This window comes from Dendrobium catenatum, unplaced genomic scaffold, assembly GCF_001605985.2.
Source record: "Dendrobium catenatum unplaced genomic scaffold, ASM160598v2 fragScaff_scaffold_1482, whole genome shotgun sequence".
Taxonomy (NCBI): Eukaryota; Viridiplantae; Streptophyta; class Magnoliopsida; order Asparagales; family Orchidaceae; genus Dendrobium; species Dendrobium catenatum.
In genome coordinates this window covers 1998825-2023657 of record NW_021319944.1, presented here as the reverse complement: position 1 = coordinate 2023657, position 24833 = coordinate 1998825, and the positions used below count along the sequence as shown (strand labels likewise).

Genomic DNA, 24833 nt, shown 5'->3' with positions numbered 1-24833 from the left:
GATGATTGTTTGCAAGCTTTCTATGAATTTGTACGTCTGGTTGAGGGCAATCTATTATCATTGATGTTTCTTAAATCGAAGGCCTTTTGAGTTTCACAATGATTTATATATATATAAATTTAGGTCCTTTCGTTTAATAATGTCAGTTCAAATGATTTATTTGTGCAATGGTTAAAATGTTATCTACATATGTACTCACACAGATGATCCGTTGAAGAAGCCCATGAGAATAGTTGATGTTGGGTGTGGGATTGGTGGCAGTTCCAGGTATCTGGCAAAGAAATATGGAGCCCAAGTCCAAGGCATTACCTTAAGCCCTGTTCAAGCTAAGCGTGCTCAGGACCTGACCATGGCTGCGGAGCTTGCCGACAAGGTTAGTCAACTTCTCCATACCCTACTAATGGTCCTTTTATTGAACGTCTTTCCAAATATTAAAAGTTGAAACATAGCTAACCTTCTAATTTGTAGCTTGTATAATCCTTAACCTTAATAATTTCTTCGCTTCTGAGTCTCTGTTTTCAAAGCAGGTATCATTCCAGGTTGCTGATGCTTTGGATCAGCCCTTTCCAGATGGCCAGTTTAATCTTGTTTGGTCCATGGAAAGTGGTGAACATATGCCCGACAAAGAAAAGGTGACAATCATATAACAATACTTCCATGCATGTTTGTGATTGATTTGCTTTGTCAAGAACCTGATTAAGCAAACGTGTTCTTCTTCTGATGTCAGTTTGTAAGAGAGTTGGCGCGGGTCGCAGCACCAGGTGGCATCATCATAATAGTCACATGGTGCCACAGAGATCTCTTGCCCTCAGAGGAAGAACTAAAGCCTGATGAGATTAATCTCTTGAATAAGATATGCAAGGCTTATTACCTGCCCAAGTGGTGTTCTGCAGCTGATTATGTTCATATAGCCGGGTCCTTACCGCTCCAGGTAAAATTACCAAAAACACGTTAAGTGAACTTGCTGATTTATTTTATTGCACTGGAAATGAACTCCTGTCGCAGGATATTAAGCGAGCTGATTGGTCTGATAATGTTGCACCATTTTGGCCTGCTGTTATTAAATCGGCATTAACCTGGAATGGCCTTACTTCTCTGTTGCGAAGCGGTAAAATTCCTTCCTTTACTGTTCTTAAAAGCAGGTTTGGGTGTAAATTAATTGAGCTATATATTCTTGTGATTTATGGTTTGACAGGATGGAAGACTATAAAAGGAGCACTTGTGATGCCTCTAATGAGCAATGGCTATAAGAAGGGGCTCATTAAATTTACAATAATTACGTGTCGTAAGCCAGAATAATTCTACCTTTTTTTCTTTTATTTATGTCCATGGCCTTGTAATAAATCATATAGATGTAATGCTCAAGTAAGAATGCGAAGACAACTGGATTGACAATCCTAATATTAATTTTAATTCAGTTTGTTATTTTATTATTCATTTTTTGTTTTATAAAGTAATTTACTGTTTCTTTTTTTTTTTTGGGACATTTAGGCCATTTAAGGCAAACACACACAACGCATACGCAAAGACTCGAACCCAAGATCTCTTAGTTGGAAGCATAAGCTATCAACCAACAAGCCAAGATGAGCTGTGTATTTACTGTTTCTTGATAAGCATGTTTGAGGTGATCTGTACTGAGAGTAGATTGCAGTCACTTCACTAGGTTGCTATTGAGTTGGTCCCCTCCTAGCTGTTTATGGCCAAAGCTCTAGCTGGCCATGCATTTGGATGAGGCTTCTATTCAAGGTGCTGAGCTGTAATCTACTCATTTTTTAACTCAATGAGTTGTTATTAGGTTGACATATAAATAATAATAAAAAAAAAACATATAACTTAACCATACATTTTTCTCGAATCAATAAGAGATTAAAAGTCATAATCTCATCACAAGTAATTTAAAAATCAAAACTCCTTCAAAATTTAGGACCACTGAGTTCTATGCCACATATATTTGAGAGAAGCTCATAATCATGGAGGAGCTAAGAGTACAAATATTGATAAAAGAGGCAAGTATAAAGCAGAAAATTATTCACGGTTGTTTAGTTTGGTTGGTGGATGAGTACGGTTGGAAATCTCCCAACCCGTGTTTGAATCTCCTCAGCGGCATCGCCTCTCAAGTGGGGCCCAATTAAGTGCGGGCCAGGAGGTTTCTGGGGTTGGTGCCTCTTCTAGGTTAGTTGAGGATTAGTCGCGCCGTCAAGCGTCTTTTCGGGAGTGACAACGGGTGAATACTCCGTTATAAAAATAAAATAAAATAAAAAAAGTAAATAAAAATCATCAAAATTTTGCTAGATAACCAAATTGATACACCACGTGAATTACCGATATTTTTTTTAGGACCCTGCCCTCATCCGTCTGATGACTTACTGCCGCATTAGTCTCCATCTCTCTCGTGCTTGACGCCTAACTTTTAAACGAAAAATTGATGCCTTAAAAGGCTGAAAAACCTTTCCGCCTTAGTTTACAATAGAGCAACGAGTGCAGTCAACATATTTGTAGATGAAGATCAACACCTAGAAGTAGTAATGCTTACGCTCGACTAGGGGTGTCAACTTTTGACACGACACGAAAATCCGATCCGGACCCGACCCGAAAAAATCCGGGTATGACCCGACCCGTTTGAAAAACGGGTCGGGTTCGGGTTCACAGATCCGACCCGTTTGACAAAACGGGTCGGGTCCGGGTTCGGTTTTTCGACCCGTTTGTCTACCCGGGTCGGGTTAGGGTTGACCCGTTTGAACCCGGGTCAGTTCCGGGTTCGACCCGAACCCGACCCGTGACCCGAAATTGACACCCCTACGCTCGACTACCACTTAATGCTATATCTTGTATGATAAATTTTGACATCTTTTAAAAGAATAGTCGGAGCATGGTGGACAAAATTATAATTTTTTCTGAACACCTAAAAGCTTATTGTATTTGTTAAGAGGTAGAAAAGAGAGGGAATTATGTGGATTATGATTTTTTATTTTTCAGATTAATTGAGCAACCCATTCATGAATTTATATTTTTTGAAGTAAATTTAATGGAATGTGTTTAAAAATAAATGAAAATAAAGGCCGTACTGTAGTCATGCATGACCTTGTGTGATAGCGTTGGTGGCAGTTGGCTAGCCAATAGTCTTGTGTACTCACATCCAAGCCTATTTCTAATCGCAAATATGCCTTCTCGAATATGGAACTTTTAGGATTTTTTTTAATTTTATTTTTAACTTAGCTTTAATATTTTTTTGGGCCTAATAAAGCCTTTATCTATAATTGTGAGCAACTTTATATTACTTTGATCAAAATCTTTCAACATTTTTTTTTGCTTTGAGTAACGAGCCACAGTCAAGGCTAAATTTATAATTGATGGGGAATTATTTGGTTTATTACCCAAAAAGAGGTTCATGTTGACATTTAGAGAGCGTCTATGCTTATAAATGTTTTAAAACAATAAATTTATGCTTCAAATTTATAACAATCCAAAATATTTTTGTTCTATGAGTTTTTTATATTTCAAAATAAAAGAGTAAGTGGCAATCCATACAAAAATCATTTGATCACCATAAACTTGGCTTAGCTTCTAAATCTCAATGCACTATGATTTTCAAACTATAAATTTATAAAATCAATTCGAAGATTATCCGAACTCCATTTTTATCAATTTTTATAGCTAAATTGTTCATGTTAATGCAAAACATATGACTTAGTCCAATTTCACTTAATTGTGATGATATTAAGATGATGAGATGATATAAAATATAAAAGATTCAAGAGAAATCAAATTTGGATCATCAAATTAGTCATTAATGACTTTAACTTAAATATGTATATTAAATCTTTTTTTATTATAGACAAACATCGAGAGGTGAGGATGATTATATATATGTGTGTGTTTATTTTTTATTGAAATAGTTACAACAACAACATCATCATTGCCTTTCATTAGTCCATGTTCATAATTGTCATCACTAGCTTTTCGTTGACCAACATCAAAGATCGTTGATGTCCATCATCACTTGAGTGCCGATGTTTGCTCTGAATTTATGATGTGCTATCATTACTCGATTGACATCACCCTCTATAAACTTGCACTGACATTTATTGTTGCAAGACTACTATCAACTAATATTAATACCAAACTCTAATACACATATGTATTATTATTTCTCCAATATTTTTATATTTTTCTGGTTGGAGATCAAATTGTTAGTTAGGACTTCATAATTGCATCTAGGAGAGTTGAGGGAAAGGGAACACTTTGACTTTGAACTTGAGCCATGCATTTAAACCCTTTTTATGTACTTTTTTTTTTTAAGAATAAAAAAAAATTGAAGTCGAAAAACAAACTATTTTGACATCGCCTATCATCTCATGCAATACATAAATTATTATTAATTAAAATTTGCATTACGTTGAAAATTTAATGGCACCACGATGAAATTTAGCTGAGGATAACGTTACCAAACTATTTCCATGAAGAGTGTTTTAAAATAATGATAATATAAAATACGTCAAAACACTTGTCCGAAAGCGGCGACACCAAAAGAAAACATTTACATTTGCAGTGGAGAGGCTCCGAGTCTTCGCGTTCGTTCTCCAAAGCGACGAATACACTCGATGAGGGCTGAGATAAATCTAGGGTTTGGGGAAATCGGCGACGGCTCGAGAGAGTCCTCCGTCGCCTGCAATACGGACGGGGGTATGGGGGAAGGTGAAGTATAAATTCGTTTTTTCCGCGTTGAAGCAATTCACTTACTTGGCCATTGAATCCCTTGTTCCTGTCATAATTCGGATCGCGAAATCAAATTAATGTGGCAGCTCGAATTTTCTGAGAGCGTTTACTGTTGCCACCGATTCTATGATTGTGAATATTTTCTCGTTTATTTCTGTGTTTGCACCATGATTGTTTCCGTCAGGCTGATAGATTCTTGATGGCGGCTTCGGTATTCGGGGCACTGATTTAGTTCTTAAGAGAGATCACGGGAGTTTTTTTTTTTGGAGAATTTAAATTCTACTCCCCTCGGGGTTGACTAAATCCAGGATTTAGCCTAAAATGGGAAGAAAAATTGGATTTAGGGTGATAAGAGTTGCCCAAAAAAACTGTTATACGGGATATTCTTGCAACCAAACAGCCCCTGAGGGTTTGGGTTCCGACTAGGCGTAAGTGATAAAGATTCTTTATGGTTGTTTTTGTTTTTGTTATAATCTGCTCGATGACTGGCTTTTAGTCGAACGGCGACTGTTAATTGCGTAGAAGAACAACTTTTGTTAGGGGTTTCGATTTGCTATTACTTAGAGGTAGGTTTGTTGATTTTTTGAAATTAAGTTTTCTGGAAAATAAAATTGAACTAACTCCTTGAATCTCAAGCAGTTCTATGATTAAGTTTCCTGCCACTTGATGAGCATATCTTATAATCTTCATGTTTTTATTTGAAAGGTTGGGGAATCATGTGTTGTTACAGTTAAAAAAAATTGATGCTTATATTTGAGGGCATTGAGTTCATATGTTACAAGTACAATTTTTTTAATGTGTTCATATGTAGCTGTGTGAATCTATATTGATATATCGCTTTATCATCTTCAAGATTTTATGTAATTAGTGCAACTAACCACAATACCTTTTTAATCATGAGATGAACATTGTTATTTTCCCTCTGGAGTACAATCTTTTATTGACTATATATAGATACATAGCCCCAACCATTAATCTTTTGAAAAGTCAGGTCTGAAACACTGCAGTCATGAGTCCTTCCGAACCACACTACTTGAAAGCATCGTTTTTAATCCCTTCCTCAGAGGTTAACCTCAATTGAATAAAAGTAAACATTATGAGTGTAGATTTAAGTGGATAGACCATCAAGATTGTTGTTAAACAAGAATAATAGGAAAAGAAAAGGCATGGGAGCTAAGCGATAAATTAAAAAAAGAAAAAAAAGAAAAACACGAGCTAAGATTTGCCAACAACCATATTTCTGAGGCATGCAAATGTTTGCAAAGACATGTATGAAGTTTCAATCTTGTTGATACACAAAAAAAAAAAAAAGTTGTATATGTAAGTATAGATACTATCATCATGGAGCATTGGCCTGCCAATATCAAATTATGTTCATTAGGGAAGTATGAATTCAATGTATGGACAATATATTAAATCCACTAGTATGTAAATAGAATGCACCAACAACATCAAACCTTTATCCCACAATGTGGGGTTATTTTTCTCAATTTTGTCCTTTTAAGAGTTAAATTCTCATTTAAATCTAAGAAAGAAAAGACAATTTCTCATACTATGTAAAGAGAATGCATTGATTTTATTAAAATTGACAAATGAATTTAAACGTTTTGCTAAAAATGGGTCGCTAGTTCAATGATTTGGTTTAAATTCTAGAGGTGACCCGTTAAGCTAATGGATGCAATGCCATGCCACCGAAAAAAGGGCTAAAACCCTGTATTGAGCCATTTTAGTCAACATTTTGATCTAAATACCATAAATGACCTATTATTTCCTTATCAAGCTAATCAGTGCATTATCGTGCTAATTTTGCCTCACAAAGAGGGAAAGGAAAATTGATATGGTAGTCCTTTTTTAATGACCAACATTCAATGCCTTAAAGCATTGCAGGTCATACCGCCATCTTATAGAATTTTCTCATAAATCTGAGGGGGGCTTTTTTGTCACATAACAGGCTTGATGCATTCCTCCACTTTAACCATCCAACTTGAATTCTACTGATAATATCCCCACATTTCACCATAATTGTGGACTATATTCAATATGTCTAAAATGTGTACTCTTTTTTAATGACTTGATCACTCAAAGTCACAATCCCCCACTAGATCTATTACTAAAATAACACTCAATGTATTCGGTTTTAGATTTACTTAAACAAAAAACCTTTAAACTTTAAGGTTGAACTCCATAATTCAAGTTTTACTTTAACTCCCTCTCTAGTCTTATCAATAAGAAGAATATCATTAGCAAAAAGCATATAGTAGGGTACATCCTGTTGCAAATGTCTAGTAAAAACATCCATGACTAAAGCAAAAAGATATAGGCTTAAAGCTTATCCTTGATGTAATCCAACTGAAATAGGAAAATACTTGGTCAAACCGCCTTGTGTTTGAACACAAGTAACAGCTCCTGCATGCACATCCTTAATGACTTGAATATAAGCATTATTAACTCCTTTCCTTTATAGGACTCTTTAGTCTTTAGAACACTTATCTTGGAATTTTATCACATGCTTTAACTAAATCAATAAATATCATATATAGATCCTCCATATTCTCTCTATACTTCTCCATTAAACCACTCAATAAATGTATAGTAGACCTATCCAGCATGAATCCAAATTGATTTTGAGAAACATTTGTATCACATCGTAACCTATGCTCAATAACTTTCTCCCATAATATGAATGCATTACACATTAACTTAATTATTCTATAATTCGTACACTCTTGTCTATCACCTTTATTTTAAAAAATCGGAATTAACACGCTCATTCTCAACTCATCTAACATCTTTTTAGTCTTAAAATTAATATTAAAAAGTTTTGCAAGGCAAGAAATTCCTTATCTCCTAAGCAAATCACACCTCTATTATATGTCCAATAACTTTTTCACACTTAATTTTCATTAAAGTCTCTCTAACTTTAGTTTTACTAATATCACAACAAAAACAAAACTCTCTATGTTCATTTAAGATGTTAAGGTCACTAAAGTCAATCGTATTTTCACAATCTTTATCGAAAAGCTTATCAAATATCTTATTCACTTTTGTTGAATATCCTCTTCTAATAAAAATATTTTTTGATCTTCATACTTAATGCACTTCACTTGAACTTAATCCTTCTTCTATTTTTTAGCTTGGTTAACTTATACATACATCTCTCGCTCTCCTTAAAATTTAATTTATTATATAAATCATTAAAAATTAAATTCTTTGCATCGCATATTACTTTCTTAGACTCCATACGAGTCCTTCGGTATCTTTTCCAGTTTTTCAAGCTTTTACATCTAAATCAGATGTTATTAAAAAAATTTCTTATTTTTGATATTTTATTGATCTTTTATTGTATATCTTTCATAGTAGAGCTACTTGACATGAATCCAAATTGATTTTGAGAAACATTAGTATCACGTCGTAATTTATGATCCATAACTCTCTCCTATAGTTTTAAAGTATGACACATTAACTTAATTCACTTATAATTCGCACAATCTTACGCATCATCTTTATTCTTAAAAATAGGAATCAACACACACATTCTCCACTCATGTAGTATCTTTTTAGTCTTCAAAACTTAAAAAGTTTAGTAAGCCCATAAATTTGTTCATCTCCTAAACAATTCTACACTTCTATTAGAGTATCATCGGGTTCAATAGTTTTTTCACAATTCATTTTCTTTAAAGTCTCTTTATCTTCGATTTTACTAATACATCTATTAAAAAATATACATTTTTTCATTTAGTGTGCTAAGAGAACTAAAATCAATCATATTCTCACAATCTTTATTGAAAAACTCAGCTAAATATCTCATCCACCTTTATTTAATATTCTCTTTTAATAAAAAACACTTTTTGATCTTCTTCTTTTTATGCGCTTCACTTGAGCTAAATCCTTACTACTCTTATCTCTTTGTTTGACTAACTTATATATATATATATTCTTTTGCCCTTGCCCTCCTCAGTATTTAATCTATTATATAAATCATTAAAAGCTAAAATCTTTATATTGCATATTGCTTTTTTAAATTCTTTACGGACATCTTTATATCTTTTTCAATTTTCAAAATTTTTTCATCTAAATCAATTTTTATAACGAAGCTTCTTATTTTCAATTTATTTATTTACATATTTTGATTTCACCACAAACTATTTTTACTATTAGAAGCTTTTCTTTTTAATGCTCCTAGCACATCCTTTGCAACATTCTTAATATCACTAGCTATTTTTTCTCTCATAACATTAGTTTTCTCATGCACAAACAAAATTTTAAAATCTAGAATCTTATTCTCAAAAATATTTTTATTAGTGTTCTTTAAATGCACATATCTAATCTTAGAACAATCTTTTAATTTATTTTTTATATTATACCCTTCATCTTAAAGTCTAAAATTAATAAGCAATATTGGGTACATAAACTTTAACTTGGAATAACTTTACAATCTAAACAATTTATTTTTCTTATAAGAAAATAATCAATCTGAGTTTTATTGTATTTATTCTTATATGTGATGAGATGCTCATATCTTTTATTAAATAAGTCATTAGAAATTATAAAATCATAAGCTATAGTAAAATCACGTGGTCTTCTGTCATCAAAGTAAAATTCAAGGTGATTTTTTGTTTTGTTTTGTTATTCAAATTCATTTTGATATCGCATCAGAGTATCATAATAAGCAAATTTTATGTACAAATTCATTTGTATAGAATGTAATTGACTATAATTCAGTAAAATGCCACCATTCAATTTCAATACTCAATTGTTTCAATTAGAGCTCTTCTTCAAACATAATTTTCATTCATCAGTGCAACAGTGGTTGCTGCGGTTCAACTCCTGTTCTTGTGTAACACCTTAGCATTTTTTGTTGAGGACAAATATAGAATCGTGGCAGAGACAAGATGTTCTATTTTTCGAAAATGCTTTCACATTTGCTATTGTCTACTATTTATGTTCTTTGTATTTTCTCATACACATAAATAGGAGAACTCTAAACTCTCTTGTACAGTGGCCATAAGCTGCATAATTGAACTACTTAAAATTCCCTTTTTTGTATGATTTTTTAAATTTAATTTTTTCTCATTTATTCAAAGAAGTAAATCAGCTCAATTTTTCTTCTCTTGAATAAACTCCCGAATATATTCTAACTCCTGTTCTTTTTTATGTGCAAAAAGGACGTTAATTCACATTTGACACCGTCTTTAGTGAACTCATTAGAAGTCAAAAGAAAAATGCAATGGGCGATGACAACAACATTGGTACTTTTCTTGTTGCTTTATATTTGAATGATAATGATGATTCTGATTACCATGATGGAGAGGCATATATTATACCAACTTAGGCAGATAGTGATGCTCAATTCATTGTTTTGTTTAATCAAATCAACTAATTCATCCATGCGATAGGAAAAAATCACATTGTGGTTCTTAATATTTATGCTTGAAAGGCATATGTTTGAGTAGAAGGATCATTTGAACGAGGCAAACGACCTCTCGTTGACATTGTTGAACCAAATGCTAATGGTTCGATGCATTATTCATCCTTTATTCAATGAATTCTTGACAAACCAATACACCCAAAATCAAAAGCCCTTAGCTAGATCTCTATAAGAGATTGATTGATTCGGTTGAGCATCTTGTTAGGTTTGAACTTTGAACATAACATGACATTATATATCGTGTCTAATGATGTAAAACGTAGGCTATTGGTAAAAACCTATGATGCACAGACACGAACACTGCGACACGGACACGGGACATGCCAATTATTGAAAATTTAGGACACGGACACGGGTTGTACATGGTATTATATTTTTTATATTTTAAAAATAATTTATAAAAATTGAATAAGTATAATTTTAAAAATAATTTGAAAATAATAAGTCATTTAACTAGAATTTATATTTAAAATGATTAATATTAAGATGTCGAGAGTCGGGCGTTGGTTTTGTTTATCAGTCATCGAGAGAGGAGATGCCAATGCTGTCGAGAGATACTAATTGTGTGATATCTCTTAGATAAAAAAAAAAGTCTCCTCTCTTTAATGCACGAGCAATCAAATCCTTTTAGAGGAGATAGTCAAAATAGTTAATGGAGTATTTGTGGGGAGCCACTTTAATCTCACTATTAAAATGTCGAATTTAGCCTATTGCTTCTCATGTATAATATATAATAATTCCTCAATTAGAATTCTTATTAAATTTGATGGAAATTTTACGCAAGGTTCATGAATGAGGTGGGGAATGAGGGAATTTTTGAAAAAATTAAGAATTGTCTTGATTGTGTGAGATATCCTCATTCGGAAACTTTATGCAAAATTTTCATGAAATTTAAAAACAATTCTAGTTGTGGGGCTATTTTGGATAGTTGAGGGATCTAGAGATTAAATTGGACGATTAAAATAGTTTGGGATTAAAATGACCCACAAAGATAGTCCAGGATTATTTTGACAAATTTCTTCATCCTTGTATGGACTGCCCAATTCTTCCTCTTGTCCATGTAGTGAACGTATTGAAATCTGCTTGGATGCTTCTTTGATTTATTTCCGTCAGTCACTGAATTTTTTTTCTGTTGAACTTGAAATGATTTAACAAGAAATATGGAAAATTGGACTTCTCTTTTGTGGGATTAGGCATATCTGTTAAAATTGTAAGGGAGTAAATTGTGTCCTAGTAGGAATGTCTTTTAACAAATTTGTTTCTCAGTCATTCAATGCATAGGCTAAAGGTTGGTTTGTTGGGGTTTTTCCTTGTCAAAGGAGGTTGAGAAGTTGCTTCTACTTTATAAATTTTACTTTTTTTTTCCCTACCTAGACTTGGTACACTTGCTTTGCAATGACTTCTCTGCTGCTGCAAAGCTTGTAAAAAGCTTTATCAAACAACCCTTAATTTTTAGTGTGACCAAGTTAAGGTTATAGAGGTTAGCCTTTTTTTGGGTCATCTGCTACTGCTTCAGCGCCTTTGTCACTCGATGATGCAATTTATTTATTTTGATTGAATTAATTTTTGTGACCACTAAAAAAAAAGTTTATAACCAGTGCATGAAGCTCCCATTCTTGCACGGCATGAGGGGTTGATATATACAATCTTACCGTTATTTACAGGGATATTGTCTAGGGCCTTCAAATTACACTACTGGTAACTTAATTCACTGCGCCAAGCGTTACCTCTTTTTTGTGACTAATCCTGGAAGTGATATTTCTAAGTTTGGTTTCTCAACTTTGGTCACTTATTATTTATGTTCATTTTGCAATCAACCTCAGAATTTCTGGAAGTACAAATGGTTGTGCTTTTGTTGACATTTGGTTGGCTTGGAATAACTTAGCTATTCTAAGGTATTTATTTATGTTTTCACAGGTCCATTGGATATGTCTTTAGTGATGACACTTCTTAATAGCATCTCAGGGTTTGGCCTCTTATCTACGGGCAATACCATAAAATCAGAGTTGCTTCACGGATGCTACCGAGCAATTGGTGAGATCTTGGTGTTGTTGAAGGCTGCATTGGAAGAGGATTCTATCTCTGTCTTAGCTTCAGATGACAAGCTGAATAAAATGCTGGGAGAACTTGATGCTTTGGTTAATGAAGCGCAGGAACTACTTGGAAACTGGCATCAAACGATGAGTAAAGTTTATTTTGTATGTGAAGTATCAACTTTTTTGTCTTGATTGTATGCCTTTGTGATGATAATCAATTTGCAGCCAGGACAATGAAAATCTTTTAGCAGTTTCTATTTAAACTGAAATTTTTTGTTGCTGTTAAGTGAAAAATATTATGCTATGTGGTTCTCATATGCATGTTGTTCATTTGTTTATTGCGCTACTTTTTATGTGGTTTACACTATAAAGGAATTAAATAAGTAACTCAAGCAAGGTTTTATCATTGGTATCATTGGTTGATTTTCCTACTATAAGAAAGATGAATCATTCTTATAGAAGTGCATTTCGACATGAAAAAAAATGCATGCAGTCTATGTGTCTTTTCTTTCCATGTTTTTTCTTTAGCATAATTTTCTTTGCTGGTTATTGAATAAATGACCATAATTAAATAAAATTCTTGATAACCCATTAAAGTTTGCTCTATGATTTTGGTTAGATCATTTTCTTTTTTATATTCACTCTCCTTTTCTTTTTCGTTCTGCTGTTATTTGTCAATTAGCAGTTCTTCATCATTGAAATGATTTTCTAATTCTTTCATGGGTGAGTTGAGACTAGATTATTCAAACTTCAATTGCAAATAAGGATAAAGTATAGTTTAAACTATGCTATCAAGTGAGTGAGCTGAGACTCGATGCTTCACACTTCAATTGCAAATAAGGATGAAGTATAGTTTAAATTACGCTATCAAGTTAGTGAGAGTTCGTCATGAAAGTTAGTGATGGAAATTGTGTACCTTGGAAAGGTCTTCAAAATCAAGTATCCATTCTATTTTACTATATGGGCTCCTCGGGTTGTTAATAGTTCTAAAGAATCAATCGCTTAGACTGTTTTGCATATTATATTGGCCCGAAAAAACTCAACCGAAAAAACTCAAGCATTCGAATTGTTTTTCAACCAATAAAAATGCCAACCATTTTGTAACACCCAGTTTTGGTCCTGACATTTTTTTAATCCCATTCCTTTTTTTTATAACAGTTCTTTATTAGATTTAAACAAGAATTTGACTTTTAACATGACACAATGGAAAAAAGATTCATGTAGCCGACCCCGCATAATGGGACAAAGGCTTGATGATGATGATGATGTATTCCTTTTTTTATAGGGTTATAGTTCCCTTTTTTCTCAATTTAAGCAATAACCAAGATTACCTTATATTGTTATAACCCCAACTCCCCAAGTATCATGATGGTTAGCCTTGTACTAATTTATTTGCAATCGGCATTGTGAATTCTCATTTTTCATTTGTTTTTGTTTAATATTATCTAAAGTGTTAGACCTATTCTTTGAACATAATTCTGAGCAGGTCTATACAATTTTCTTTTTAATACTCTAAAACTAGTTTTATCAACTCATATAAAATGCATATGTTCTACCTATCATTGTATATGTCATAACCACTTAAGTTTATTTTCTGTCACATTATCTCAATATATTCCACTCCAATATGTCTTATAATATAATTATTCATTAATTTACCCAATGTTTTTTCACACATCCATCTTATCATCCTCTTTACTGTTTCCCTCAACTTAGATATCAATGACTTTTCTTGCAACTAAGCATTTGGATCTATATAATATCATGAACATAACTTTGTTTTTGTAAAATTTATGCTTAAGCCTTCATAATATCCTTGCATTGCATAAAACTTTGAAGGCATTTCTCCATTTTAATCATCTAATTTCAACTCTAGAAGTTATATTCTTATTTGTATCTTCATTCTTCTATAAAATAGATCCAAGTTTGTTGAAATTGTCACACCCCTATTAGGGCTATAAGTGAATTAGCGTACTTGCTAAATAACTAGTTACTTATTTATACAATGCTTGTTTATATTTTTTTATTCACATAATTGAATAATAATTTTTTTATTTTTTACTTGTGTTCAAACACATGGTGGTTTGACCAACTATTTTCCTATTTCGATTGGATTACATCAAGGATCAGCCTTAAGCCCATATCTTTTTGGTTTAGTCATAGATGTTCTCACTAGACATTTGCAAGAGGATGTACCTTAGTGTATGCTTTTTGCCAGTGATATTCCTCTTGTTGTTAAGACTAGAGAGGGAGTTGAAAGTAAACTTGAATTATGGAGGTCTACCTTAGAGTCTTAAGGTTTTTGCTTGAGTAGATCTAAAATTGAATATATGGAGTGTAATTTTAGTAGTAATAGACCTAGTGAGGGGATTGCGACTTTGGACAATCAAGTCATTAATAAGAGTACACGTTTTAGATATCTTGAATCTATTGTTCAGAGTGATGGTGAAATAGATGGGGATATTATCAGCAAAATTCAAGTTGGATGGTTGAAGTGGAGGAAGGCATCGATCTTGTTGTGTGATAAAAAAGTCCCCTCAAACTTAAGAGAAAATTCTATAAGATGGTGGTGAGACCTGCAATGCTTTATGGTGCCGAATGTTGGTCATTAAAAGAGAAGCATAATACTAAGTTAAGTGTTGCAGAGATGAGGTTGCTCAAGTGGATGAGTGGCTTTACCCTTAGAGATAAGATACGAAATGAGCATATACGTGAAAAGGTTGAAGTAGCTCTAGTGGAAGAAAAGATTAGAGAGAGTCGCCTTAGATGATTTGGTTTTATAAAACGGCGACCTTCCGATGACCCGATCAAGAAAGTAGAGGTATTAAATTTGACTTTTGTTAAGAAAGGTAGAGGTATACCTAAAAAGACTTGGTTAGAAAATATTAGAAATGATCATTCTTTATTTGATTTAAACAAGAATTTGACTTTTAACAGAACACAAAGAAGAAAAAGGATTCATGCAGCCGACCTCACATAGTGGGACAAAGGCTTGATGTTGTTGTTATTGTTGTAATTCAATAATAAATTTTACATGTTCATTATATAAATGAACAATTTTGAACATTGACTTGCTTGTTCATTTCTGTTCATGAACATGCTTATTTGTTGTTTAATAAGTAGTTTGCTCAGAGCATGATAAAATACTCATTTAATGATAGCTTTATTTTTTTTTTAATTTGATATTTTATTCTATATTATTGTATTAATTTTTCTATAATTTATACAATTTTGAAATTATGTATATTATTAGATGGATATATATGATGAAAATATTAAATAATTCATGAGTGGATTTGAACATTTTTTTTAGTCTTTGAATTTAACTGACCAATTTTATTATATTAATTTTTATTAAAATTTATAAATCCAATTATGTCTAGTAATTAATGTATATATCTAATTATAAGCATTAAACATATACTTAGTTAAGTTTGATCGCTTGAGAACTTAATAAGAAAATTAATAAAGAAGCTTGAACAAGAATTTAAAACTCCAATTATATTCAAGGTCAATTCAAAGTAGTTAAGAAAATAATCGAACGACCTTGAACAATATAGTGTTCGACTCTACTTGGTTGATTTATGTCCCCTACACCTAGGTATCATGTTATCTTCTAAGAATATTGAATGATAATGTTAATATCATACCCATTAAAATTATCTAGCATATATTTGGTCTTTATTCTACTAATTCTTAGACATTTGTCTTCTAGACTTTTTCTCCACTATAATTTTTTAATTATTTCAATGAATATCTCATCAATTAGAATTATATGGTGTGCAAAAAACTTACATAAGCCTTATCATTTTGAATATTCTTTATAAGTAACCTCTTGCTATAAAAGCCATAGAGGATTTAGCTTATTAAAATTCTTGGTATTTTTTAGAGTCTGGTGGGCTCTATACTGGTGGATTGCTTGATAATGGAGGGATATGGATGGAGGATAATTGGCAAATGTGAGCAGTTTACTTTTTTCTGAAGTTATGTTTCCCCAAGTTATGGAAGGAGAAATTTGGTTGCAACTATTCATCTATCTATATTACTATGATCGAAGTCCCTTTTTGTACGAATTGCATGCTTGTTTTTCTGTTATCATCATGGTTGATGTTAGGTGTATAATCAATCAGAAAATTTGTGTCAAATTAATGGAAATGAGAATTTATAAAGCTGACCCCAATTAGTTTTTTCAAGGCTATGGATGATGATGATTTGTAGAAATCCTGGAATTTAGCACACTTACTCTGTTATGGATCACTGCCGTTCACCTATTTCCAATGTTTGTCAACTCATTTAAATAATTTTTTCACTTAATGTTGATAGAAATCTGCTTTTTTTATTTTAGCTTTATCCATTGATACATGTTGCCACTGAAGATTTTGAACTCCAAATGTTCAGGAGAAAGAAAAAAAAAATGTTGCACTGAAGATATCTTTTTAATTTCTTTATGATCTGTTTTTTTCTTTAATGATTGCCTTCCTGAGCCAGTTGTTATTCTTTTATACTGATGGACTGGGAGGAGGAATCACATGCCTTTTATCACTAACTGATGTTTTGTTCAGGTGTTGCAATATGAATCAGTACTAACCAAAATACAGAGAGCGGCAGCTGTGACTTGTCAACTACTTATTTCTTTACGCCCTGCTGATGTTATTGCAGAAAACATTGAGGTAATGAAAGTATGCTCAGGAATATTCCTTTTTCAACACACTCGTAATTGAATTTCCCACTTAGTATCCCTGCTGATTCCTTACAATTATTTTCAGAATATTATGAAGAAGATTAAGCTAATGCATTTTGAAAAAATCTCGGATAACATTAAAGAAGTTGTAACGGATCAGATAGACAAAAGGCTGCCTAGTTCTGATCATCTGGAGAAAATTTCAAGTTTCTTGAATTTGTCTTCTAATTATGAATTGCTTATGGAGGTCGTTGCCTTGGATAAGCTTAAATCAAAAATTGTCCGTAGTGATAATCAAGCAGAAATGGAGTACATTGATCATATAATTGCACTTGTCACTTATATGCATGATTGTCTTGTTAAGATAAAACAGCTGCACAGCATCAATGGGGTGCCAATTCCTCCTGACTTTTGCTGTCCACTCTCCCTTGAATTGATGTCTGACCCTGTGATTGTGGCATCTGGACAAACTTATGAGCGGGCTTTTATTAGAAAATGGCTTGATCAAGGGTTTAACGTTTGCCCCAAGACCCGTCAAACACTTGGGCACTCCAATTTGATACCCAACTATACTGTTAAGGCGCTTATCGCAAGCTGGTGTGACTCAAACAACATCAAGTTACCTGATCCGCTAAAATCCATGAATCAAAGCCTGTTCTCGGCTTTCAGCAATCTTATGGATACCAACGAAAATGACTGTAAACCTTCTTCTTGTGAACACCCTACTAGGAGTAAACATTCTAGATCAGCAGAACAAAGTACATCGACGATAAATGTACACAAGGATCTAACGTCTTTCAATGGGATACATCAAGAAACTTACCTGCATGAGAAATCTTCGTCTCATCATCATAATTCAAGCTCGATGAGTTCATCTTTTCAGGTTACAGATGGCTCTGATATAGATATTGCAAGGATGTCGTTATCAGGTCTGGATGACAAGAATGAATCCAGGTCGGATCATAGATATGTTAGCTCTAGTGGTCAAACTTCAACTGAATCCAATACAGAGCAAGATGATCGTGGTACTTCTACTTCCACTCATTATAGCCATGCTGTTTCAACTAATGATCATCCTGAAGGATTAGGAGATATGGGTGTTGTCTCTCGCGTTCCTAGTGACCTTACTCATTATAGCAGTGATACTTCAGGTGAAGTTATGCAAGAGGCTCCAACTTCCTCTGGCCCACAGATAGAACCTGAATTTTCATCAAAGTTGGCAGAAGCTAGGTCCAGAACTCAAACAATTTGGCGGCGTCCATCGGAAAGGTTTACTCCAAAGACCATTTCTTCACCCTCCTTGGATAGAAGACCAGATCTATCAGGTGTTGAGACCCAAGTGCGGAAATTGGTTGAGGATCTACGAAGTGATTCTGTGGATTTGCAGAGAGCTGCCACTGAGGAGCTACGCCTTCTTGCTAAACATAACATGGAGAACAGGATAGTGATCGCAAATTGTGGGGCAATACCCCTATTAGTTGCCCTTCTTTATTCAATTGATCAAAAGGTGCAAGAGGATGCTGTAACTGCACTTTTAAACTTATCAATCAATGACAACAACAAGACTGCCATTGCTAATGCAGAAGCAATTGATCCGCTCATTCATGTTCTTGAAACAGGAAGCCCTGAAGCAAAAGAGAACTCAGCTGCGACGCTCTTCAGCCTTTCTGTCATTGAAGAAAATAAGGTTAAGATTGGACGTTCTGGAGCTATCAACCCATTGGTTGATTTGTTAGGTAATGGGACGCCTCGAGGAAAGAAAGATGCTGCTACAGCTTTGTTTAATCTATCAATATTTCATGACAATAAAACAAGAATTGTTCAGGCTGGTGCTGTCAGGCATTTGGTTGAGTTGATGGATCCAGCTGCTGGTATGGTTGATAAGGCTGTAGCTGTTTTGTCTAACCTTGCTACCACACCTGAAGGAAGAACTGCAATTGGGCGTGAAGGTGGGATCCCTGTGCTTGTGGAAGTTGTTGAATTAGGATCAGCAAGAGGGAAGGAAAATGCAGCAGCAGCTTTGCTTCAGCTCTGTACAAATAGCAATAGATTTTGCAGCCTAGTTCTCCAAGAAGGTGCTGTGCCACCATTAGTAGCATTGTCCCAATCAGGCACACCACGAGCTAAAGAAAAGGTATGTCTGTCCTCTCATAGGTTTCTATATTTACAAATGTGCAACTGCTTATTTTATGAGTTTGCATTGTCTTGCGAATCTTTATTATTGAGCCAGCTTATTGGTAAGTGAGCTATAGTGTTTTTAGAATTGTGAGCAGAATAAAATCCATGGTCAACTAATGGAGGGCTTAAATTTATTGCATCTTGGGTATTAAGAATTTGTCCAAAAAGATCTAATTTGAATGTGGTGGACTTGAGGATCAAGAGATAGAAAGTTCAAACTTGAGAGAATCTTGATTAATTTGAGAGTTTAGCTTGGCAACACCAGTTCAACAAATAGTTGCAAGTCTTTGCTTATGATCACTAGTTGTGACACTTATGTCATGAATTTTTCCTCTTTTCATTAGATTTCTTTTAAACAACCAATATTTTTTCTTCTTTTAAGCATTGTGTCACCAACTCTCTATTTCAAAGTTCATAACTTTAATTTAGCAAAGTTCTTTTCTTAGCTTTAGACCTAGTTAACCTTTACTCATTTTTCTTCATGATTGGGCTAAATTATGATGCACCACTTGCCGTTCTTGTCTTAGCAAACGTTCAACTAATTTTCATCACAATTGGATTAAGTATGGCGCATCACTTATGGATGATGTCCTAGTAATCTGTTAGACCGGTCCACTGGACCGGTCCAGCCGGTCCAGGCGGGACCGGTTCGGGGGCGAAGTCGCAAAACAGGCGGAGTTTCCGCCAGAACGAGCGACCGACCGCTCATAGAGAGCGTTTTAGGAAGGATTTTTGGGGGGTTTCAGAGAGAAATTTGAATGTAGGGACGGTTTAGGGAATTCCTTTTGATTTGTATGCATTAAATATATGTTTTTCCTAGGGTTAGGGGATCTTGAATTTGGCTGAAATTTGAGATCTCGTAGATTTAGGTTTTCTTTGGGCTCTAGCGGCGTCTAGAGATTTGGGAGAGATCGATCCTCCTCTCGAATTGAGGATCAATTGTATCTTGCTATTTTATTCTTCTACTAGTAAAATACAAGCTGTTCTTCCAATTTTCTCTCAGCTTTTCCCTGTTTTTCCCACTGTTTTGCTGTTTTTCCTGCTGTGAACAGCAGTTTGCATCGAGATTTGCTGTAGAAGTGATTTGGAAATACTTGAAATCAAGTATTTCCTATCATAATCCATTCTGCCTCCCACTATAATCGGGTTAGGACGTATTGCATCAATTTTGTGGAACACTATAGTCCTTGAAAATTTTAAATTTGAATTCCATGAATTTTGGCATAAGTGTTTTTATCATTTGTTAATTTTAATTTCGGCCATCATTCTTTCTCATTTGGGCTTGAGAGTGACGAAGTTTTTCTTCTATCATATCTCTTGATGCCTTATTGTTATCCTCATGATTCAGTGTTGTTTCCTCTTGCAAGGCCTGCAGTATTTTATAGGCTTTCCCATCCTAGAATTTTTTTTTGAGGATTATAAGGAGGATACCATGCCCAACATCAAATGCCCATGCGATCCCAGCTCTAGCATCACACTATCTGATCACAACCCCTATCTTCTTCCAGAACTTCATTCTCACCTGTGAAGTTGATGTCTCCGAGTTGATGGTGCTGATATGTCTTTAGAAGAGCATTTTACGGACAATTTGATGCTAATATTCATAACTAGATGACAATATTCTTGTTTATTCCAACTCTGTTAACGATAACCTTTTTTATGCGAGTTTATTGGTAAATCATTTTTGCTTGCTTTATAGAACTTTTAAACCTTCCTTTTTATCCAACAGGGCAACTTAGAGTTGTTTGGTTTGTGAGGAACCCCTCATGCAATGGGTCATCTTTCAAGAGAAGCTCATTCTAAAGGGCATCATTTAAGCATAATAATGTGATGGAAATGTCCAGTTTTTTTTTTTTTTGGGCATTTGGGATCACGCATATTTTTATTTTATTTTATTTTATATTCTAACATGAAAAAGATATATTTGATATTTTATTATATTCATTATTTAAAAAAATAAAAAAAGACAAATTATGCTCGTTGTAATTGGTCTTATTGGTAAAATCACCTTTAAGATGATCCTAAATGGGGATGTTACCATCCAGAACATCGGTGATGTTGTCAACCATCATAGGCTTTGGCGTCAAGTATGTTGAATTAATAAATTAAAAAATATACATATACAAAAAAAAGATGCCTCCTTTCACGAAGCAAGGTGACTTCGATTCTACCAAAAAAAAAAAAAAAAAAAAACCAAAAAAAAAAAAAAAAAAAATCCGAATGAAGAAGAAAAAAGAACTCATGCAATTTCTCTCCACTCTCATGCATGTGTGCTCTTGTCCCGACTCCCGCAACCTAGCGCCCTGATCTTTGGCTCAACACCGGCTCTATAGCCAAGTAGGAGAATACTAGGAAGACAACAAGATACTACCTTTCAATAAACATAAACCAACACCAACATAATGAAATTTAATAGTAAACATATATAAGTAAATGATTAGGAAAATTTTCAAAGAAACAAACTAAAACTTAAAATTAACTACCCTCAGACCAACCTAGAAAGGTCACCTCACATGCAAATTACGAAAAGAAAGAATGGTTCTCAAAGGAAAAATCAAACCAGTGATTTGCCACATAACTTATGATCCAGTTCAAGTCGGGGCTCCTCTGGCAAATACCAACAAGCGTGGCACACTAGGGCCTTAAACTCACAATATTTGGAGAAGAAAGATTCAAGTGGAAGGGAAACCATGGAGAGGAAAAAATAGATAGAAGTTTGAGAAGAAAAAATAGGTGTAGGAAGAAGATAGCTCTCAAGCTAGGAAGATAACCCTCGGGATTGGATTTGTTTGAACCAACAACAACCCTCTTCCACTAGCAAATCAACCATATTTTATAAGAGAAGAAGGTTCAATAGCCCACATAAATGTGCCTCCCAACTAGCCAATAGAAGCCAATCAATACAACCACTTTTTGAGAAGATAAAACACTATTCTAGGAATCATCAAGGAGGGAAATGAACGGCTAGCAGCAGTGAAACCAAAGCCTGCTTGTAAAACCAACAACCAACCAATCATGGGAATTCAAATTTAGCATGGGGAACCAACAACCAAGGAGCAAGGAAACTAATTCGACATAAGTGAAAAGTAAATTGAGAGAAATTAACTAAGAGCATCAAACCCTAACATGATCATGGGTTGACTTCCATCATAGGGCACATAAAAAAAAAGTTTAAAATTACATAACATCCAAAATATAAGAAAATAAAATACAAAATATAAAATTATAATCCTTGATTGCATCAGACTTGTTGGGTTCCATGCAAAGCAGTGTGTCCACTCTAGCTTGTCGTTCGCTCGCAAGATCCAGCCCGCCTCCAGCATGCATGCCTACGCACACGACCCGCCCCTTCGTTAGTGACACTTCCACGACCAAGTCCCCTGTCCTCCTGTGCCCGTGCTTCGTCTCTCACTGTTCAAACACCCTACTATGCTCCTTCCTAACGTATATTCCTATTATGTCCGGAACATGCACAAACTTCAAACTTACTTTGAGTTAGATGTCGAGCAGTCTTATACAAGTTTGACAAACAAAATGATATTTCTAAACAAAATTAGAATGTTTGCATATAAATTTGAAGACCTGCATTGTAGTATCTTTGATCTAACCGGGACGAACAACAAGTGTCGTACCGACATCTCCCTATGCGGGGAGGGGACGCCGGAAAGTTACCAAATTTTAAAAAAGAAAAGAAAAAAAGAAGAAACTATAAAAAAATATGTTTTAAATTTAATTTTAAAAAATAAAAACCACATTACTTTTCCTAAGTTTGAATAAAATAAAAATAATTAATCAACTTCGAATTGAAGCAGTAAGCCCTAAATCAGTTATCATACAACTTCTAATTGAAATAGTAAGCCTTAAATCACGTTATTAGGTAACTTCTAATCGAAACAGTAAGTCCTATATTACATCATTAGGCAACTTCTAATTGAAGCAATATGACCTAAACTAAACAAACCAAAACATCAAGCCACTCCTAAAATGGGCCTTAACCCCCAAACTAAACAAACCAAAAAACCGGGCCACTCCTAAAAGGAGGAGCCGTAAGCCCCAAACTCAAATTCCACAATACCAAAATCAACAATAAAATACCTTATTCTACTCGGGATCCCTAGAAGGAGGCAAACCATGACTGCTAATCAGATTCCCTTGGTGCTACAACAATGGTTCATCGGTATTGATAGATTGAGATCTATGATATTTTCAGGATGATGGAACTATGAGATTTCAATCGGGTCTATCTTTATTCCCCTCAAAAAAAAAAAAAAAGAAAGATTATTAAAATTAAAATTTCAAAGTTATGCTAAAGTGAGTTATCTTCAATCGAGAGTGCTCTCCCAAGAAGTGGGGGGAGTAATTACCTATGAGGACTTGCACTCATAAAAAGTAATGGCCCCAGACTTAAATAAGCCTCAATATGAACATCGGGGAAATTTGGTTATTTAAAACAACAATCTACCTTAAGAAAAATGGAATCCCAAGCCTAGAAGGTTGGGTTCATGTTTAAAGCTATTTTTCTTGAGCAATCAAAGTCGCCTGTATCACTATTCGTCATCTTCTTGGAATTTTCAACCTTATCTGTGAATCCAGCATTGTCTTCGGGCACCGGGTTGTCAATCTGTATTGAGAAGATTTTGCTCGTGGAGATGAAGTCTGTAAGCTGCTCTCCCTTCCCATCTATGTTCTCCATCATGCCCAACTCCCACTTGCCTGTCGCTGTCTCTGTCCATCACCTATCCCATCGAATCTTCCAATAACATTTCCCACCTCTTCACTCGTTGCTCTCTCAAACTCCTGTCAACATTGTACTCTCCAATGTTGATCGAAGTTCCCGTTTTTGCCTCGCTTAAGAAGCCAAAGAATGCTAAGGTGGTACCATCATTAGCTTCTTCGACTGAAATTTCACCCCAATGCGGCTCGAATCGTGAGGTAGATTCAACTAGATTACCCTCTTTTGCTTTCTCACAAATTATTTTTAAAATGCTAAAAACAAATTATTGTTTGTCTTTGATGTTTGTTTAACACAAATTAAATTATTTCAAAATATTAAAAAACAAAAATAAATGAAGAAACATCTTTTATTATCTTTGTAACTATTTTTTAAGAAGAAAAATAAATAAATAAAAGTGATATCAAGTAGGGCCTCAGTAAATGATTCAATCCTACGTCTATAACTCTACAATATTGAGGATTTTCTCTATTGTGATGTGGATGCCTTTCGAAAGGAGTTTATTTTTTAGTCAAGCCTCTTATTTTCATTTGTTATGCGAATACTCATTAAATTTTGCTAATCGTCCACAGGCCCAGGCTCTTCTCAGTTTTTTCCGGAACCAGCGGCATGGTAATGCTGGAAGGGGATAGTGTTGGGTTTTTTTTTTTTTGCTGTATCTATGTATAATTATGATAGGTCGCGGCATTTATTTTAACTAAATTTAAAGTGTTTTTAGTTAATGCCATTTGGAAACTGTATCTATTACATTGAGTCTTTGTAAAAAGTAGATTAATTTGTAGAGCAGTGCGCTGAACTAACAACTGTTTGATTCTATGTTCATCAGTAGCTTATTCTATGGAGAAATTATTCTGTGCGGCATCCGTATGGGAAGAATCTTTCGGACTATGAGTTTATACACTGTGTGTACATTTCTTTGATATATATTGTATAGAAATGTGTATGCTCACATGTTCGAATGATTTTTCCCGTCCAAATGCCGCATAGAATAATTTCTCATTTTAGCAACTTTGTATGATGTGTAGCGCATCTTTCTCTGTTTGACACAGATTCCAACTCTCA

General features: G+C 34.1%; 2 protein-coding genes across 6 annotated transcripts in view; both read left to right on the top strand.

Moving 5' to 3' along the window:
- Positions 1-1633, top strand: part of LOC110115783 (probable tocopherol O-methyltransferase, chloroplastic) — a 7526-nt gene extending 5893 nt beyond the window's left edge. The window contains exons 2-7 of one of the 2 annotated variants that reach the window (XM_028700280.1): positions 204-373; positions 528-632; positions 728-931; positions 1006-1108; positions 1196-1285; positions 1492-1633. In XM_028700280.1, coding sequence (XP_028556113.1) covers positions 204-373; positions 528-632; positions 728-931; positions 1006-1108; positions 1196-1285; positions 1492-1550 — 731 coding nt within the window. In that variant the 3' untranslated portion in view covers positions 1551-1633. Of the gene's footprint in view, positions 1-203; positions 374-527; positions 633-727; positions 932-1005; positions 1109-1195; positions 1434-1491 lie in introns of those variants that run through there. The other variant, XM_020849152.2, reaches the window with a different exon arrangement.
- Positions 1529-24833, top strand: LOC110115782 (U-box domain-containing protein 4). 4 transcript variants are annotated; one of them, XM_020849150.2, is made up of 6 exons: positions 4546-4695; positions 9882-9965; positions 12062-12342; positions 16743-16850; positions 16947-18995; positions 24344-24833. In XM_020849150.2, exons 2-6 carry the CDS (start codon positions 9944-9946, stop codon positions 24401-24403), a joined length of 2520 nt encoding a protein of 839 aa, XP_020704809.1. In that variant the 5' UTR covers positions 4546-4695; positions 9882-9943; the 3' UTR covers positions 24404-24833. The 4 variants fall into 4 exon arrangements, with proteins under 4 accessions (XP_028556112.1, XP_028556111.1, XP_020704807.1 ...); XM_028700279.1 differs by lacking the exons at positions 4546-4695; positions 9882-9965 and adding an exon at positions 1529-1583; XM_028700278.1 differs by lacking the exons at positions 4546-4695; positions 9882-9965 and adding an exon at positions 1641-1746 and having other exon boundaries at positions 24344-24821.